We start from the raw sequence: 18537 nt of genomic DNA, 5'->3' as shown, positions 1-18537 counted from the left end.
TGTTAACTCGACTACCTAGAACGAAACGTAAAAACGTTGAACCACACACGCACTTTACCCCGTATTGACTGGCGAAATTTAGAATGAAGCATAAAACGAAAAATTTGCGAAAGATGAAAAATATAGAGGACCAAAGTCGAATGTAAAAAGGTTGTAAGGTTAAATTGTAAAAGATGAAAAATTTTGGGTTAAAAGTAAAAAATTCAATTAGTTTTTGGTTAAAAGCAATTAATCAAAAACTTTAGAACTAAAGGTAAAATACTCAAATTATTTTGAAAAACTCTCAAAACTCTAGAATACAAGCCTATATGCACATACATGTTAGTTATTTAGAGTATTGAAATGAAATTAATTTGTATATCTTATCTATACTATATGTTAGGGCATGTTTGGGTAAGCTTATTGAAACAACTTATTGACTTATTGGCTTCTTGGAAAAGTCAGGATTTTGTGACTTATTGACTTATTAGCTTTTCCCCCTCACATACACCCTCTTTGCCAAACATCATTTTAGAGCTTATGACTTTTCAAAAAGCCAATAAGTCAATAAGTTGTTTCAAAAAGCTTACCCAAACATGCCCTTACTAATCTTAAATCATCAAAAGTTATAAAACACTTATAAATCATCCTTCTCCTCCTCCTCATCATAGGTCACTACGAAGGGTTTCTTTCACTTTTGAGTTGGTTGTGAAGAAGAAATAAATTCAATCACACTCTTGTTGGATCAACACATCCACTTGATGAATCAATCGCACCATCAGATTCAATCATCAACTTCAAACGCTTTCATCTCACACAATTGATCCAGCAATAGGGCTCCAATTTCACGAGATCAGGTTTCTGGATCGATCTCGTCACAATTATGCTTTCGAATCAACTTCAGAACGGCGTCGAGACCGCCAAACTGATCTGGTCTCGGCTGCCCAACGCCGAAGATGGCAGTGACGCTGAGGGTGATGAGGATGGGGTTTTGAGAAGCGAGGGTTTTGATGCTGTTGAGAGTCTTGATTATGAAGTTATCGAGAATTACGCCTATCGCCAAGAACAGGTCTCATCGTCTTAAATTAATTCTTATTGAGTTTAATTAGTTATAATCATCGTCATTCTTACTGTGTTAAATTTATTTTTATTGTAAAATTTGTGATTTATAAACATCTAACTGCTTGTAAGTGCAGGCGCGAAGAGGAAAGCTATATGTTTGGTACAACGTGGGGGTGAAGTGGTTCTTTGCTTTGCTAATTGGCATAGGTAAGAGTGATCTTCTGCTTCATATGTGTGTGTTTTTTTATTTGGTTCAGTTTGGTTTTGTCGGTTATGGTTCGGTTAATTCGGGTTTTTGCACACCCCTAAAGCGTGCTACTAACCCCCGGTTGGGCCGGCTGTATAAATGGTGAACAAAGGTCATACACAAGGTTTAAAAGTATGGAAGGTGTACGCCTTGAGCCGTAAGCCCGAGGCAATTAAAAAAATAAATATAAAAATTATTTATCTTATAGAAAATAAAATACAAACCAATTTCATTAACAGATTCATCAAAAACACACATAAAAGGACATGAAATACACAAAAAATCAAAACCACACATAAAAATCCCCTGAGGCGTAGCTTTTCTTAGCACCTCAGCCCTGTGAGGCACTCATACAATATAACCCCCTGAGGCGCCGCCTCAGACTTTTTTTTGGGCGCCTCGCCTTGAGGCGCGCCGGGCTGTATGACATTTGTTAGTGGTGTGTGCTGCCACATGAGTCGCTTATGTGTTGGTCTAACACATCGTACAGCACGCATGATTTGTAAGAACACCAACTCATATGGCTCGTATAAACACTATGGCCACCAAAGGGCTTATAGCCTAATGGTACCAAGGTGTTTGTTAAGGTGTAGTAACTCTGAGTCAGTGAAACACCTCATAAGGCACCTTATAACTCTCTTTCACCGTTTATGCGACACGTATGACCGTACGACCCAGGTGACTTCCCATTGGTGTGTGATTAGTAATATGCAAGTGGTGTGTGTATAGTTTAGAGCTTTCCATAAGTGACTATTTGATTAATGTGACTTTAGGTTCAGTTTCAAGTAGCAATGATCAGTTTCTAGCATCATGGAACTATTTTGGGGTCAAATAATCAAAATTTGTCACACTTGCAATAAAAAACGTCAAAAACTATCTCATGTGTTGTCAAAAGCGAGCTAGGCGCGCGCCTAGGTGTTCAGGCGCAGCTAAACTGCCTGGTGGAGAGCTAGGCGCAGATCTGCGTCTTTTTTCAAAAAACGCACTCAGGCGCAGTCTGGAGCTAGGCGCAGGCATAGTTGTTAATAGCAAATAACGACAAATAGCGACAAGGGACCTATATGATACATAGCGAATAGCGACCGCTATTTTATATATAGCGATACACTAGAAAAAGAGTTTTGAAAATTTTTATATGTATATTATATCATAATACCTTGGTATATATAGGCTATTTTACATGTATATTTAACAAAAACCTATAAATCCAACTATTTTATAGCTATATCTAATTGCTATTTACATTAAAAAAAAACAGTCGCTATTCACGCTATTGGTCGCTATGACCCAAATAGCGACACTTGGTCGCTTTGCTACATAGCGCGCTATAGCGGTCGCGATAGCCGCTATTGACAAATATGGGCGCAGGCGCAACAATCACCCTAAAACCATAAAAAACAGCTTGAAACGGAACAATATAAAAGGTAGATGGAGAGGAACCTTGTTTAGCAACGTCTTGAAGGGAAGAGGAGAACCTGATTTACACTCTAGATCATGGTCGACACCAGCAACGTGGTGGACTGGTCTCAGCTGCCCTTTTTGATAGAAAATCTAATTTAATAAAACAGACGGGCTGCTTTTGTTGATTGTAGACTGGGCTGGGCCAGTCTTTAGTTTAAATAAGTAAACTATTTCATTAAATAGACGAATGGCCCAATTAAATATCTTTAAATTGTTTTATTTGTTACAAATACTGATATATTTTAAAAGTATTAATTATTATTGATATTATTATATATATTTTAAAAAGATATTATGATTTCTCTTCTATTATATTTTGTATATATAGTGTAAAACTATTAATTTTATGCCTATCATATATATATTTTTTATTTTTTGTATTATGGCTCCTTACTTAAAAAGGCCCTCGCTTTTTTTTGCGTCTTGCGCCTAGGCTCCGGGCGAGGTCTTTGCACCTTGCGCCTTTGACAACATGGACCGTGTTTGTTCTTGCTGGTTATTTCATCTTCTCACTATACATGCCTACTTTTGAGATTCCCATTTTATCTTAACAATTGAGAACAAACAGTTCGGGAAGAACACTTGATATATAGGTTTAGCATTGCACATAAGATAGATTTAAAGTGTTATTTATAAGGTGGAATGGATCACTCAAGCAAAGAGAACCTATGTGCTTGTCATGTAGAGCTTTTAACTTGGTGATTATAATTTGCATTAAGAAGTAAATTCACTAATCAACATTCCATTTATCAAACTGTAAAAAAGGATAAAAGGAACAACTGAGATTATAATATTTGTATCTTGTATGAGCTTACTTTATTGTAAGATCATCATCATCATACTTGGTAAATCCCACCAATAGCAAAGCTAAGATAGGGTCTGAGGAGGGGGAGATGTAGACAGCCTTACCTCTACCCCGTAGGAATAGAGAGGCTGCTTCCAGTGAGACCCCCGACTTGATAGTAGTTTTGCATCAAGCCTTGGACATAAGGCACATAACATTCAACAATTGAGACAACTGCCGATTAGTGCATGTACCCCCTTGTCTTTCGGCTATTAACGCCACCACACGATGCATGATTTTTGATAAATTTGTTGACTAAATATTAAATACCTGAAATCCACAACATTGTGGTCTGCAAGTTATGTCTCTATTCAGTTATTAACGTACAAGCTTGACAAGTTATGTATTTGTTTTACGTATACATAGTACTGTCAGGGGTTGCAATTCCTAACATAATCCAGAACACGACATGAAAAATAATCAAGTTTTGTGTTTGTCAATGTAACACGATTAGTAAACAAGTAGTGTTTTGGGTTGACATGTCTACAATGTTTATCAAACGTGTTGTGTTCGGCTTGTACTTAAATTAAACGTGTCAACCCCTTACCCATTTACAATTTAACAAAACCCGTTTATAACCCTCAACCTGTTTACTACCTGTGTAGTCCGTTTACAACTTAATTACAACATTAGTTTTAGAATAGCGCGCTCTAGGTTGAGAAGGAAAGAGTCACTATATCATCATCATACTCAGTAAATCCATCAATAGCAAAGCTAAGATAGAGTCTGAGGAGGGTAAGATGTAGCTCTACCCCGTAGGAATAGAGAGGCTGCTTCCAGTGAGACCCCCGCTCGATAGTAGTTTTGCATCAAGCCTTGGACATAAGGCTCATAACACTTAGCAATTGAGACAACTGTCGATTAGTGCATGTACCCCCTTGTCTTTCGGCTATCAACGCCACCACATGATGCATGATTAACCATACCCCTCTTTTAACGTTATTTTCAGGAAATTAGTAAAATAACGTTTAAATTAGTGCACTTTCACTTTTGCCCCCCGAGCGCCCACACATATATACATTATACGCGCATTATTATCTAATTTCTGTGTGTCTAAGGATTAAAATGGTAGAATATATTATCTACATGGGGCTATGTGCGCTTCGGCTTTGTGTATGTAGTGTAGAAGGGTACATTCACTAATCGGTCTTTGTCCTGAGTGTTGAGTGTTATGTGCCTTATGTCCAAGGCTTGATGCAAAACTACTATCGAGCCGGGGGTCTCACTGGAAGCAACCTCTCTATTCCTACGGGGTAGAGTTAAGGCTGTCTACATCTTACCCTCCTCAGACCCTACCTTAGCTTTGCTATTGTTGGGTTTTACCGAGTATGATGATGATGATAAAATGAGTAAAAATAAAAACATCAGGTGTTTTGGTTGCAATATTGTGTTTACCTAGGATAGTTAATGTTTTTCATTGTATAAAATTGTATTTTATTATCTTATATCTGGGTGTTTAAATGGGTCATGTTTGGGTTACATGGTTTTAGGTTTATTTAGATAAGTGGTTTAAAATTGTCATAAAATGCTCTTCCTTTATACAAAAAGTATCCCTTTTTGGTCATTTTCTTATAATAATAATACCCTAAATAATCAGAATTCACCAAATACTCATCTGTCTAATTATTTTAAGACAATTAGAAGCAAATTCAAACGCTATATTCTGCAACCCATTACTATGACATCTGTTGATCTGATTTTGATTATTTAGTATCACATAATCACTTTTAAATGCCCCTAAACTCTTTATGGTTGTTTTCGTACTTAAGATATAAAAACTACACGATTTGTTGTTAACCTTGTTGATTTGTTGAATTTAGGCACTGGATTAGCTGCTGTCCTCATCAATATATCTGTCGAGAATTTTGCTGGATGGAAGTACTCATTGACTTTTAAGATAATTCAGACATCTTATGTGGCTGGTTTCATAGTATACACATTGTTCAATTTGGCTTTAGTCTTTTCGTCAGTTTATATCGTTACACAATTTGCTCCAGCAGCTGCTGGATCTGGGATACCTGAAATCAAGGGATATTTGAATGGTAAATCTTTGTATATATCGTAAATGTATCTTATTCTTATGCACTGATCTATATGATAAATTGCAGGGATTGACACTCGTGGTATCCTTCTTTTTAGAACCCTGATAGGAAAGGTGACCTTTTTTTTTTTTCTTTCTAAAAAAGTTATGTATGATTATTCATTTTTATTGTTCTCAAAAGGAAATGCGTATGTATTTTGTATAGATTTCTGGAAGCATTGGATCTGTTGGTGGTGGGCTTGCACTTGGTAAAGAAGGGCCGCTAGTTCATACTGGTGCTTGTATTGCATCCTTACTTGGACAAGTAAGCACAGTCTTTACCATTTTTTCTACTTCTTTTAAATAAGAGAAGCTATTGTATTCCTAAATATTCTTGCATATAGTTTATATTTTGCCATCATTCTTCTACTCTCAATTGACTAACGCTGTTTTTTTGTTGATTAATGTGATGTTTAGGGTGGGTCCACTAAATATCATCTGAGTTCTAGGTGGCTACAGATCTTTAAGAGCGATCGTGATCGCCGTGATCTTGTGAGTGATGTTGAAACTTTTTTTTATTACCGTTTTATATATTACACACGTGTTTAAACATCAATCATTTACTGTTGAAGATTTTCACTTTAGAAAAAGAAAAATAAATATAGGTAACATGTGCCTGTTTTTGATGTTTATAAGTTAATATGTGTTTGAAAGGTAACATGTGGATGTGCAGCTGGTGTGGCTGCTGCCTTTAGAGCTCCAGTTGGCGGTGTATTATTTGCTCTAGAGGAAGTTACATCTTGGTAAATTTTCTTCTTTTAAATAACCAAAATAAATGTTATTGTTTCTATTTTGTATATGTAACTGCTTAAGTTTCTGACCCATTTGACCTGAAACACATTTTGTGCTAAACCATTAAGCACTTTTTAAACAAGTAGCTTTGTCAAGTGTGATTACCAAAAAAAAAAAAAAAAATTTGTTACTAAAATTTTAGAGAGTAAAATGCCATTTTTGTCTCTGCGGTTTGGCCATTTTTGCGACTTTCGTCCAAAGGTTTGTTTTTTCGCATTTGGATAAGGTTTGAAATTATGCCATTTTCATCCGAATCGTTAACCCCATCCATTTTTTAACCACAAGTCGGGTATTTCCGTCATTTAATCTTGCCATTTTGTTATAAATAAACAAAACAAATAGCTAAAATGACGAAAATGCCCCTGACTTAACGAGTTAGATGAAAATGGTAAGATTTCAAACCTTTTGGATCCAGATGCGGAAAAACAAACATTTGGTCGAAAGTCGCAAAAGTGGCCAAACCTCAGGGGACGAAAATGGCATTTTCCTTTCTACCCTTTCGATTAGTTTTCATATAACCTGCGTTTTAATTTATATTATGTGCTAGAAACCGGAGTAAACCCATAACTGTTTGTATTCATGAAGGTGGAGGAGTCAGCTGATGTGGCGTGTTTTCTTCACATCTGCAGTAGTGGCGGTAGTAGTGCGTACTGCTATGGGGTGGTGTAAGAGTGGCAAGTGTGGGCATTTCGGTTCTGGAGGTTTCATTATATGGGACGTTTCAGAGTGAGAACCTGAACCTCATGTTTTCTCTTTTTAAATTCTTTTCTTGTTCTTCCTATTGATTTCTCATTAAATCCAATTTAGTGGTCAAGAGGACTACTCATTTGCAGAACTGTTACCAATGGCCATTATTGGTGTCATAGGCGGTCTTCTTGGTACGTGATACCGTCACTTATAAACTTTTTCCACTAGCAAAAAAGGGTATTTCTGTCATGTTATATCGGTAATCACTTATAAACTTTTTCAGGAGCATTATTTAACCAGCTGACACTATATATAACACATTGGCGTCGAAATTATCTACACAAGAAAGGAAACCGAGTCAAAGTGAGTTTTTTTTTTAATCTTTTTCATTTGAATGTCGTTGGAATATATTATATTAACCTCTGACTTGTTATTACAGATAATTGAAGCATGTCTAATCTCGGTGATGACTTCAGTAATATCATTTGGATTGCCTCTTTTTAGAAAATGTAGTGCATGTCCAGACTCAGATAGCAGTATTGAATGTCCTCGTCGACCTGGGACATACGGGAATTACGTTAATGTAAGTTCAATTGCCAATTTTATATATTTTTTTATTATTGCTCTAATATATGGCTTTAACCTTTATATTTGCAGTTTTTTTGTAGCAACAGCAATGAATACAATGACCTTGCAACTATCTTCTTTAATACTCAGGTCAGCAGATTCTGGCAGATACAATTATATTTCATCTATTTTTATTTTTTTAATTTCTAGTTTGTATTTCTTGCTAGACTTGTTCATTACTTGGCATATTTTTTTCTGGATGCAGGATGATGCCATTAGGAATCTTTTCAGTGCAAAAACCATTCACGAGTACAGTGCACAGAGCTTGCTCACCTTTTTGGTATTAGCTCAATTCAACGTGCCACTTGTCATTTATTTATTTTGTGATAACAAAGTAACGTTCTTGTGTAAATAATCGCAATAAAAATGAGAGATAAATTGATAAAAGAACCCTTCTAAGTTAACACTTGATGCTTTGGATATTGTAGGCTGATTTTGTGCATGAAATAAATGAGAGATAACATAACTGTTATACATTCAGTACTTCTGACATTTGAAGGTCAAGACCATGTGAATTTTAAATATGAATAAAATTTCTTATAAACTAAACAAAGAATTCTAAAGTTAATTCTTTTCAACTCCTGTAGAAAATGGATGGAATTATATATATATATATATATATATATATATATATATATATATATATATATATATATATATATATATATATATATATATATATATATATATATATAGGGAGAAGATCATGCGAGAACCACCTCTTATTGTGAGAACCGCGAGAACCAATGTGAACACACCAAAAATGCCTAAAAATAGCTAAAAATTACACAAATTTTTTTAATATTTTTTATATAAAAATCGCTACTTTTCGAAGGCAAAAAAAAAAAAAAATTTTTTTTTTGGCCACTAAAAGTAGCGATTTGAGCATAAAAAATATTAAAAAAAAATTTTAGATTTTTTTAAGATTTTTTTTAGGTTTTTTGGGGGTTTAGTTTTTAGTATTTTAGCTTTGGGGGGGGGGGGGGGGTTAGGTTTTTTTTGGGGGGTGGGGGTTAGGTTTTTTTAGCTATTTTAGGTTGTGTTCACATTGATTCTCGCGGTTCTCGCAATAAAGTTGGTTCTTGCATGAACCTTACCCTATATATATATATGAGGGATCATGAGAAAACTCCTCTTTGTGAGAAAACTATCTTTATATTACTAAACTCCCCTAACCTCTAAAAATTAAACCATAAACCCTAGAAAAAATTCAACACAAATATCAATCGTTTTCTCATGATCCTCTACCTATATATATTCTAACATGGTTTACATCTATTTACTTTTTGTTATCTGAGCTAGTAGACTTTATTCATTCTCTATTTTGCATGGATCATCCTTCTTTATCCCCAATTTGCAAATATTTATTGTTGTCATTCTATGAAATTTATCTTTGGGTTTTGTGGATGATATTATACAAAAACCGATTTGGAAAGGTGTAATGTAGTTCTTCATTGTTTGACTTTAATCGTCTGAAAGTTGTTATACATGTGTGTTTTTTTTATTCTCAGGTTATGTTCTATAGCTTAGCTGTGGTGACATTTGGTACTGCTGTTCCAGCTGGGCAGTTTGTTCCTGGTATAATGATTGGATCTACGTATGGTCGCCTTGTTGGCATGTTCGTTGTTAAACTCTCCCAAAAAACCAACATTGAAGAAGGAACGTAAGTTGATACTTTATGTTTGAATATTTTTAGGAGGATATAACATCACACTTGCATAAAAAAAACATATAATAATAATAATAATAATACATTTTCAGGTATGCTTTACTTGGAGCTGCTTCATTTCTTGGAGGGTCAATGCGAATGACAGTTTCCCTATGTGTTATTATGGTTGAAATTACTAATAATCTAAAGCTTTTACCTCTTATCATGCTTGTTCTTCTCATATCAAAGGTAAAACTTTTTCCTTAAATGGTTCATGTGGAAGACATATTTTGAGCTGTTGCTTTTTCAGGCTGTTGGTGATGCTTTCAATGAAGGGTTATATGAAGAACAGGCTAGATTGAGGGGTATTCCTTTACTTGAATCCCGGCCCAAAAATTTGATGAGAAAAATGACCGCAAAAGAAGCTTGCGGGAATCAAAAGGTTAGAAAGTTCGGTGTGTTTGTTGTTTAAATAAAGTACACGGATAGTCCCTGTGGTTTGCATTTTTATAACACAATTAGTCCCCGACCAAGAAATCTAAAGGTTTCAGTATGTCCAAGTTAGGGGCTAAATGTGTTCAGAATGCAAACCACGGGGACCATCCGTGTACTTTTGACAAATATAATGACAAGTGCGTTACAAAGTGAAAACCACAGGGACTATCCATGTATTTTTGGAAAGCTAGGGACCAAATCCAATTTTCGATCATGTTGTCTCATTCTTTTCTTTTTTCTTTTTCTGCACTTGATAGGTTTCTTACTTTACTCGTGTGGTCAAAGTTGCTGATGTGGCGAACATTCTGAGGACTAATAATCACAATGGCTTCCCTGTATATCATCTTTATTTCTTGTACATTAATGAACTAATTCCAAACCAGCTAATGTTTTTACGGAAAAAAAACTAAACATTTTTACATGCCATTTAGGTTGTGGATCAGCCACGAAACGGAGAAACAATTGTCATTGGTCTTATCTTGCGCAGGTATAAAGCAATAAGTTTAACAACTTTAATTGTGACTAGACCTTGATAATGTTTTTATCAATAACAGATTTATTTATTTATTTATTCGGTTTTGTTTTGATGTAGTCACTTATTGGTACTTCTTCAGTCGAAGGCAGATTTTCAGCATAGCCCTCTTGCAGTTGATATGAGAAGCCAATCTATACCAATCAGGTACATATATATTTTAATTTACTTTTACGGTTAATAATATTAAATATCATTATCTGTTTTAAATTTTAATTGCAGACACAATCTTGGTGACTTTGTGAAGCCTGTTACTAGTAAAGGATTATCAATAAATGATATCCATTTAAGTCCTGATGATTTGGAAATGTACATAGATCTTGCCCCATTTGTGAATCCATCACCGTACGTTGTCCCCGAAGATATGTCATTAACAAAGGTGATTGATTATCTATCTCTTCATATAAATGATTTGAGATACTGTTTGGATGTGCTTTTGCTGTTTGAAGATAATCATTTATCTGAATGCTTGTAAAGTAAATGATAAAATGACTAAAAAGGACACTTCTACATGATGTTAAAGTGACATTTTCTTTATCAACTTTAGATAAAGTGTAAAGTATTTGTTGACTATTTCTGTTTCTTTGAAAGAATAAAATTATGAAATAATAACCAAGTTATTATTGTTCCAATAAAGTCATTCATACTTTTTTTCTAACTATATAAACAACCCAAGTTTCAATATTGTTGATTGTTTATTTGGTGTAATTTTTTATAAACGTTTGAATTGAATGACCTAAATGAAACTTGGTTATTTTGAACATTTATAAAAAATTGCATAACAAATCAACAACGGAACAATATTGAAACTTGAGTGCCTTCTGTAGTTAGAAAAAAAGTTTAAATGTCTTTAATGGAACACTTCCTGTTAGGTGAAATATTCTTTATTTTTTATAATTATCTAATATTGATTGACATAACATTGTGCAGGTTTATAATCTATTCCGTCAGTTAGGTTTGAGGCATATATTTGTAGTTCCACGTGCATCCCGTGTGATTGGCATGATCACCAGAAAGGACTTGTTATTTGAGGTATTTAAACTTTATAACGTTTTTTTTTTTTTTTTTTTTTTTTTTTATGTATTTGAAATTCATGCCATTGCATTTTTGACAAAGTTAGAAATTTGTACATGCAGGATAATGAGGATTCAGGTTCTGTAGAGCTCCAGTCAACTAGTGTAAGGTCTCTATGATGCCTGTACTTTATTATTGCTTTGCATATATGAGGAATTGCGCTTCATAATCTCAACTGGAGGTTTGATAAATTCTGATAAACTAATACATAAAATGACCAAAAAGGACTTTTTTTTTTTTTTTTTTGTGAAAAAATCTCTCAAAATAGGTTCAACGTTTATGTTTTATCCTTTGTAATTAGTTTTGTTGGTAATATGATGCAAAAAAAACATTTAAATGATTACATGGATATATAAATAAGTTGCCAAAAAAAATCCTTAAAACACTTTTCAATGTTATCACAATAAATAAGTTCATGAATTCAAAGCTAAAAGTTTAAACGCTAATTGTTTCACTAGTTTTAAGTTTTATGTTATTGGGTAAAATTTCTGTATGGAACATATAATGTATATATGTGTGGGCGCTCAGGGGGCAAAAGTGAAATGGTACTAACTTTAACGTTATTTTACTAATTTCGTGAAAATAACGTTAAAAGCGGCGGATGGTTAATCATGTGGTGACGTTGATGGCTGAAAGACACGGGGGTACATGCACCAATCAGTCTCTATCCCGATTGTTTGAGTGTTATGTGTCTTAGGTCTAAGGCTTGATACAAAACTACATTCGAGCCGGGGGTCTCACTGGAAGCAGCCTCTCTATTCCTACAGGGTAGAGGTAAGGCTGTCTACATCTACCCTCCTCAGACCCCTACTGTAGCTTTGCTATTGGTGGGATTTACTGAGTATGATGTTGATGATGATGAAGAGAATCAAAGATTTGTAGAAAAGAGAATCAAATGAGTAAGTTAGAATCAAGTACAATAATTTGTAGAAAAGAGAATCAAAGAATTTATTTAGATATCCGTACTATGTAAAGAGTAGGATAAAATGTTCCAAACTAATGCCGGTTTGGTCAGAGCGCGTTCAAAATGATCTACTCGAACTTTGTAGGTAGTATGATACTAGAATTCAATAAGTACAAGGAATATGTGTTTATTAAATAAAATGATTTTGAGTTTATGTAAATAATCGCATTGCAGGGGTGAAGAACGAGCAGGTAGTAGAGTGAGAAGACGGAACTCTGAAGTTGGGTCTCCTCTACTAAATGGTCTTCTTGAGTAGCAGTAGAGTAGCTAAGTATTATTTGAACAGAATCTAATCACTTCAATTCTTTTTGGATATGTTGTTTGTATATATGATGGGTTTTATAACCATATCTACAATCATATAAATTTAGGTTAGGCAGAATAAACAGACTTGAGGGCTATAAGGATAGATTTTGTTTCAAGAATGTTTTGACAGGATTTTGTCGATCGACGTTTGTATTAACGAATCTTTGTTGGTGGGTGTTCGCGGAATGACAAGTAATGATTCCTTTTGTTTTTGTTAATTCGGTTTGAAAACAGAAGTCAAACTAAAGCTTAACTGGTTGGGGTTGAAGGAATTGAGTACTGTAATTTAAGGCCTTTTCAGTTCAAAATTCTTATATCTAGTGAGACTCACTTAATTTGTGGCATAATTCTCATATAATGGAGACAACTTAAGGTAGCGTTCGTTTCATGGAATGGAATGGAATTAGGAAGTTTTTCTTTGTAAAATTGATCTTGGTTGGGGGAGGGAGGAATTTGAAATCCCATGAATTTCTTTAATCTATGAAATTTGTGACTATTTCAACATTCCATTCCATTCCTTCATTAGAGTGAAGGATTTCTAAGGAATGTTGAAATAGTCACAAATTTCATAGATTAAAGAAATTCATGGGATTTCAAATTCCTCCCTCCCCCAACCAAGATCAATTTTACAAAGAAAAACTTCCTAATTCCATTCCATTCCATTCCATTCCATTCCATGAAACGAACGCTACCTAAGAGTTTACAGAAGCTTTGAAATTTAAAATTCAAGCATGGCGAAGCTAATGAAAGTTATCAACTTAACTAATTTTAATTTAAAGGCATAGTTGACCTTTTTCTATGGTTAAATACACTAATTATAGTCCATGATACATAGTGAAACATGTTGGTCGAGGAATTTGATCTAAAAATAGATCTTTTCCGCTGAGAATCGCTGAACGCGGGTTTAAAACCCAAGGGGAGTTAAAAATGATTGATTAGAAATGAAAATTGTTCATTGACCATATATGGATGGATATGTAAGAAAATTGTTGAGTTTAGATAATAGAAGAAACTGGATTGATTAAAAATAAAAAATAAAAAATGGTTGGGTGGATAGAATCGAAATTTGGTGCAATAATATGGACTTAAAAATATGCATGAAAGGGGTGCAAAAGATAAATAAATGGGTAATGCGACTGGCCATCCGAACTATAATGAAAACATAGAATGCACGAAAAGATGAATGGTTAAGTAGGAAACATGATTGTATTTGGAAATCAAATGGCTAAAACAAACATATATGAATTGGTTTTGGATGATTAAGCGCAAATAAGTGGTGTGTAAGCTAAAGTACATTGTTAAATAAAATAGATAAAATATCCACTTGCTTGCCAATTATTTGTTTCAGTAGATAATGTTTTTAGAATAATTATTCTGCAACTTGCCTATTAGAATATTAGTTTCTTATCCTATAAATAGCATGTATATTGTAACCTTAATGTGAAATATAAGTTGTTCTTTGAGTGTTCACCATTAGTTTTCAGTTTCTTTCATGGTATCAGAGCCAATGGCTCTATTGGCTCTCATATCGATTTTTTTTCCAGCACAAGTCTGAGTTCCTGTTATGTCAGTAACGGTTGTCTTCAAGTCTGATTCCGATCCTTGTTTCAGCACAAGTATCGATCCTTGTTTCAACACAAGCCTGTCTGAGTTCCTGTTTGGTGTTTGGTTGTGACTTCCTGGTTCACACCAGATTTGTTTCTGGTCAGTATTATTTCTTGGGGATCTTTGAAAGTTAATGTTTTCAGCATCTGGTGTTTATCAATCGGTATTTCTGGTGCATTTAGACATTTACCATATTTCGGTTTTGCATCAGATTTTTTTTTATCAGATTTCTTTGCATCAGATTTTTGGACCAGATTTTTCGTATCAGATTTTCAGATTAGATTTTCGCATCAGTGTTCGCGTCAGAATTTCAGATCAGATTTGTGTCCAGATTTTCACATCAGGTTTTTTGGTTTGTTTTCTTTTAACCTTTTCCGAATCTAATTATCATCAGATTTCTGGGCTCTTCAAACTTTAATTTCCTAAACATCAGATTTCTGGTTGGTATCTCCGATTTCTGGTTCAACATTAACTTCTAACTTTGACATAACTTCTGGTCAAATTTCCAGATTTCTAACTTTGACCTCTGACGTTGACTTTATTTCTGGTCAAACTTCCAGATTTCTGACTTTAACTTTTGATTCTGGTCAACCATTCCAGATTTTTTTGTTGCTCTAATCTTTGGTTTATTATACAACTTTCCATTACTTCTGTTTGTTTAAATTGTTAAAATGACTGAACTCAAAGATTCATCAAGTGTCGTCAATAAAGGTGAACCTAGCTTTGCTACCAACTCTACTGATGTTCTTCTTGTAGCAACTCGACTCACCGATAACAAACTTGATGGCACGAACTTCTTTGAATGGAGCAAGACTGTTCGCATCTATTTACGAAGTAATAGAAAGGCTTCACATCTTACGTCCGATCCTCCTATTGACGAATCCAAAGATCACTGGATTCAAAATGATGCCCGGTTGTTCCTACAAACTAGGAACTCCATTGATACCTCTGTCATCTCACTAAATTAATCACTGTGAGTATGTCAAGGAATTGATGGACTATTTGGATTTTCTGTATTCTGGACAAAGTAACATGTCTCAGATATACAGTGTGTCTAAGTCTTTTCATCGGGGGGAGCAACTTGATCGATCGATAATCGTGTATGTTATGGAGTTCAAGAAAATGTATGAAGAATTGAATGCTCTTTTACCCATCAGTAACGATGTGCGGGTTATGCAAACCCAACGTGAACAGATTGCCGTATTAAGTTTTCTGACTGGTCTACGACCAGAATTCGATGCCATTCGATCTCAGTTCTTGAATGAACCAACTATTCCTTCACTACAAGAGACGTTTGCTCGTATTCTTCGTCATGAACCCAACATTTCGTCACCACCTCCTTTGGCTCTTCCAACAAGTACTAGTGCACTCGTCAGCCGGGGAGGATTGTGGCTTTCAAGGAGGATCACGAGGCGGCTATCAAGGTGGCTCCCGTGGTAATTATGGAGATCGAACTTCTACTACGACGACAGAACCAGGACAAGCTGAATATTTCTACTGTCATGAACTCAGGCATACCAAATACAATTGCAAGAAACTTTTGGCCCGTCAATCCAAAGGATCTGCTCACCTTGCTGCTACATTTGATGACATCAACACTGTCCCAGCAGAAGAAAGTTCTCATCCTACTGTTGCTTCAGTTTCTACTTTGGCTGAGTCAGGTAAATTTGTTAAGAGTCTTGTATCTACTGCACCAAAATGGGTTATTCTGGAGCATCCGAACACATGACTGGTGATCCTCAGTGTTGGTGTACTAATGTCTGTAAACTTTGTCTTTATTGATTCTTGTATCTAGATAGGTTAAACCAGTGTTCAGCAGGTCAGAAAATAGGTTTTGCATGTAAATGAGTCATTTCGCACGAAATGAACAAGTCATTTCGTACGAAATAGCACAGAGCCATTTCACACGAAATGAGCTGTGTTGGTTTCGTATGAAATGCCCACTCTATAAATAGCTGAGCTGGTGAGTCATTTGTAACTTTCCGATTTCAGAGCCGAGGTGCTGCCGATTTGTCAACTGATCTGTAAAAGCTTTGAAATCAATAAAAAGAAGATAATTAGGGAGAATCAAGCTGTAATCACGTCTATATCATTGATTCCGCCTTTGATATTGATGTAAAACTCTTCTGATTGACTCATTTGGGTCACACATCGATCCAACAAGTGGTATCAGAGCTCAGGACGAAGAGTTCATACCGATTCAGCTTGTTTTCATCAGATTTTCTCACATCTACTCATTCTTTTCAAAATTAATCGAGTTTTAACGGTCAAAATGGATTGAATTTCACATATATCATGTAAAACACAGTTTTAACAAATCCTTGAAAGAATTGGACCTTAATTCGATCTAAAACCAGATCAATTGGACAAAAATGTGGCCAACAGGGTGACGTCAGCTTATTTCGCACGAAACCAGCTTCTTATTTCGCACGAAATAGACAGTTTGAACATCATTTCGCACGGAATCAACCTGGTGAAGTTCATTTCGCACGGAATCAACCTTGATTCTTATTTCGCACGAAATCAAACGTTTGGAATTTCATTTCGTACGAAATTGACGTTCATTTCGTATCAAGTTGCTATTTCGCACCAAAGGGCTATTTCGCTTGAAGACTGTGATTTCGTTTGACTATTCCACACGAAATAGTCATTTCATTTGAGAATCATTTCGCTTGAATCTATTTCGTTTGAAATTGTGTTTAAAATTCAAAAAATTTTCTAAGTGTTCGTTAATTGTTTCAGGTACTTGAAGATGGATGATTTTCTGAATCCGTTCAGTGATGCTTTTGCTTTCACGGGAAGCACAGGAGATGATACATCAAATAACACCAATGAAAATGCTCCAAAACCGAGTACGAAGAAAACCATTGCTGATTCTTTAAGTGTGGATAGTGCCTATGGCACTTACAACAAGCCGCCCAAACTAATAGCAATAGAGGAATACAACCGATGGACTACTAGGTTTGAAGAATGGCTAAAAGCTTTTGCATATCAAAGTTGGAAGAGCATGAAGAATGGTTTTGATATGGGAAGAACGGATTATGAAAACATAGAAGAGAATGAAGTACAAAGATTTGTTTCTGAATAGAAATGCGTCACCTTACTTCATCAATTTGTGAGGGACGACATTATATCATTAATCGAATACAACAATGCAAAAGATCTATGGGAGAAACTGAAAGGCTAAAATGTGTGGGTAGTGCCGAAATTGTTAAAAACAAAAAGAAGTTGCTAAGAAAAGAATTCGATCTGTTTGGGTGTTTGAAAAACGAATCTGTGACAAAGATGATAGAAAGATTCGGTCATTTAAAGATGGAACTTACAAGACACAGAATTGTGTATACTCAGGAAGAATTGGTTGACAAACTGTTTGACTCACTGCCTGATGAGAAAGACTGGCAGTATTTTGCTTTGATGCTGAAGAACACAGTAAACTCGATTGATCTGATAGTGGATCTGTTAATCGAAAGACTGGAGAGTCATGAATTGGAGATCAGGAAGACTAACAAAGTCAACAATTCCTCGTATCAGCAGAATGTAGAGTTGTATTATCGAGGAAGTATGATTCCGAAAACTATGTCTCCAAAGACAGCTTTCTCTGCAGAAAACACAAACACGTCAAATCAAGAAAGTCCGAGCAGCGGTTACTATGGAGGATCATCATCAAATGCTTTAAGTCAACAACAACAGTCAGCTTCAAAGAATTTGTTCCAGTGCAATATAGCAGTAGACCTCAAAAATGCTCAAAACTTTAGTGAAGAATCTGCCAAGCAGCAAATGGTGTTTTTAGCATCTTTCTTAGAATCTTATGAAAGCCTCGTTGTAGGAAAAATCGGAAACACCAACCTCACCAAGGAGGACTATGATCAAATTGACCCAGAAGAGATGGAGTTGATAGATATCAGGTGGTGTATGGCGAGTGCAGTAAGAAGGGCTCAAAGATTCATGGAGATAACAGGCAGACACTCCATTGGCGGACCTTCGGTTTTGATAAATCAAAGGTCACATGCTTTAGATGTAAACAAAAAGGACATTTTAAACGTGAATGTCTAAACGCATCTGCTGATGAAACGGTAAATCCATCCAGAGAAGATTATTATAAAAGAGCAATTTACCATCAAAACAAATCAGAAC

The 18537-nt window shown here is 35.1% G+C and overlaps 1 protein-coding gene across 3 annotated transcripts; it reads left to right on the top strand.

Moving 5' to 3' along the window:
- Positions 1-598: 598 nt before the first annotated feature.
- LOC110885750 (chloride channel protein CLC-d) lies at positions 599-13016 on the top strand. Of its 3 annotated transcripts, none has more exons than XM_022133456.2 (23): positions 599-1048; positions 1176-1248; positions 5414-5635; positions 5702-5748; positions 5840-5938; positions 6091-6165; positions 6328-6416; positions 7051-7191; positions 7273-7343; positions 7436-7515; positions 7592-7735; positions 7810-7869; positions 7985-8059; positions 9291-9442; positions 9541-9676; positions 9738-9869; positions 10180-10257; positions 10354-10409; positions 10515-10601; positions 10677-10833; positions 11385-11486; positions 11591-11637; positions 12667-13016. In XM_022133456.2, the coding sequence occupies exons 1-23, from the start codon at positions 863-865 to the stop codon at positions 12746-12748; spliced, it is 2391 nt and encodes a 796-aa protein (XP_021989148.1). In that variant the 5' UTR covers positions 599-862; the 3' UTR covers positions 12749-13016. The 3 variants fall into 3 exon arrangements, 2 of the variants coding, with proteins under 2 accessions (XP_021989148.1, XP_021989149.1); XR_004889184.1 differs by having other exon boundaries at positions 646-1048; positions 11591-11709; positions 12667-12789; XM_022133457.2 differs by having other exon boundaries at positions 646-1048; positions 11591-11632; positions 12667-13006.
- Positions 13017-18537: the final 5521 nt, after the last annotated feature.

The sequence above is a fragment of the Helianthus annuus genome, chromosome 3 (genome assembly GCF_002127325.2).
Source record: "Helianthus annuus cultivar XRQ/B chromosome 3, HanXRQr2.0-SUNRISE, whole genome shotgun sequence".
Lineage (NCBI taxonomy): Eukaryota > Viridiplantae > Streptophyta > Magnoliopsida > Asterales > Asteraceae > Helianthus > Helianthus annuus.
Note: the sequence above shows the minus strand (reverse complement) of the source record. Positions and strands in the feature narration are given on the sequence as shown.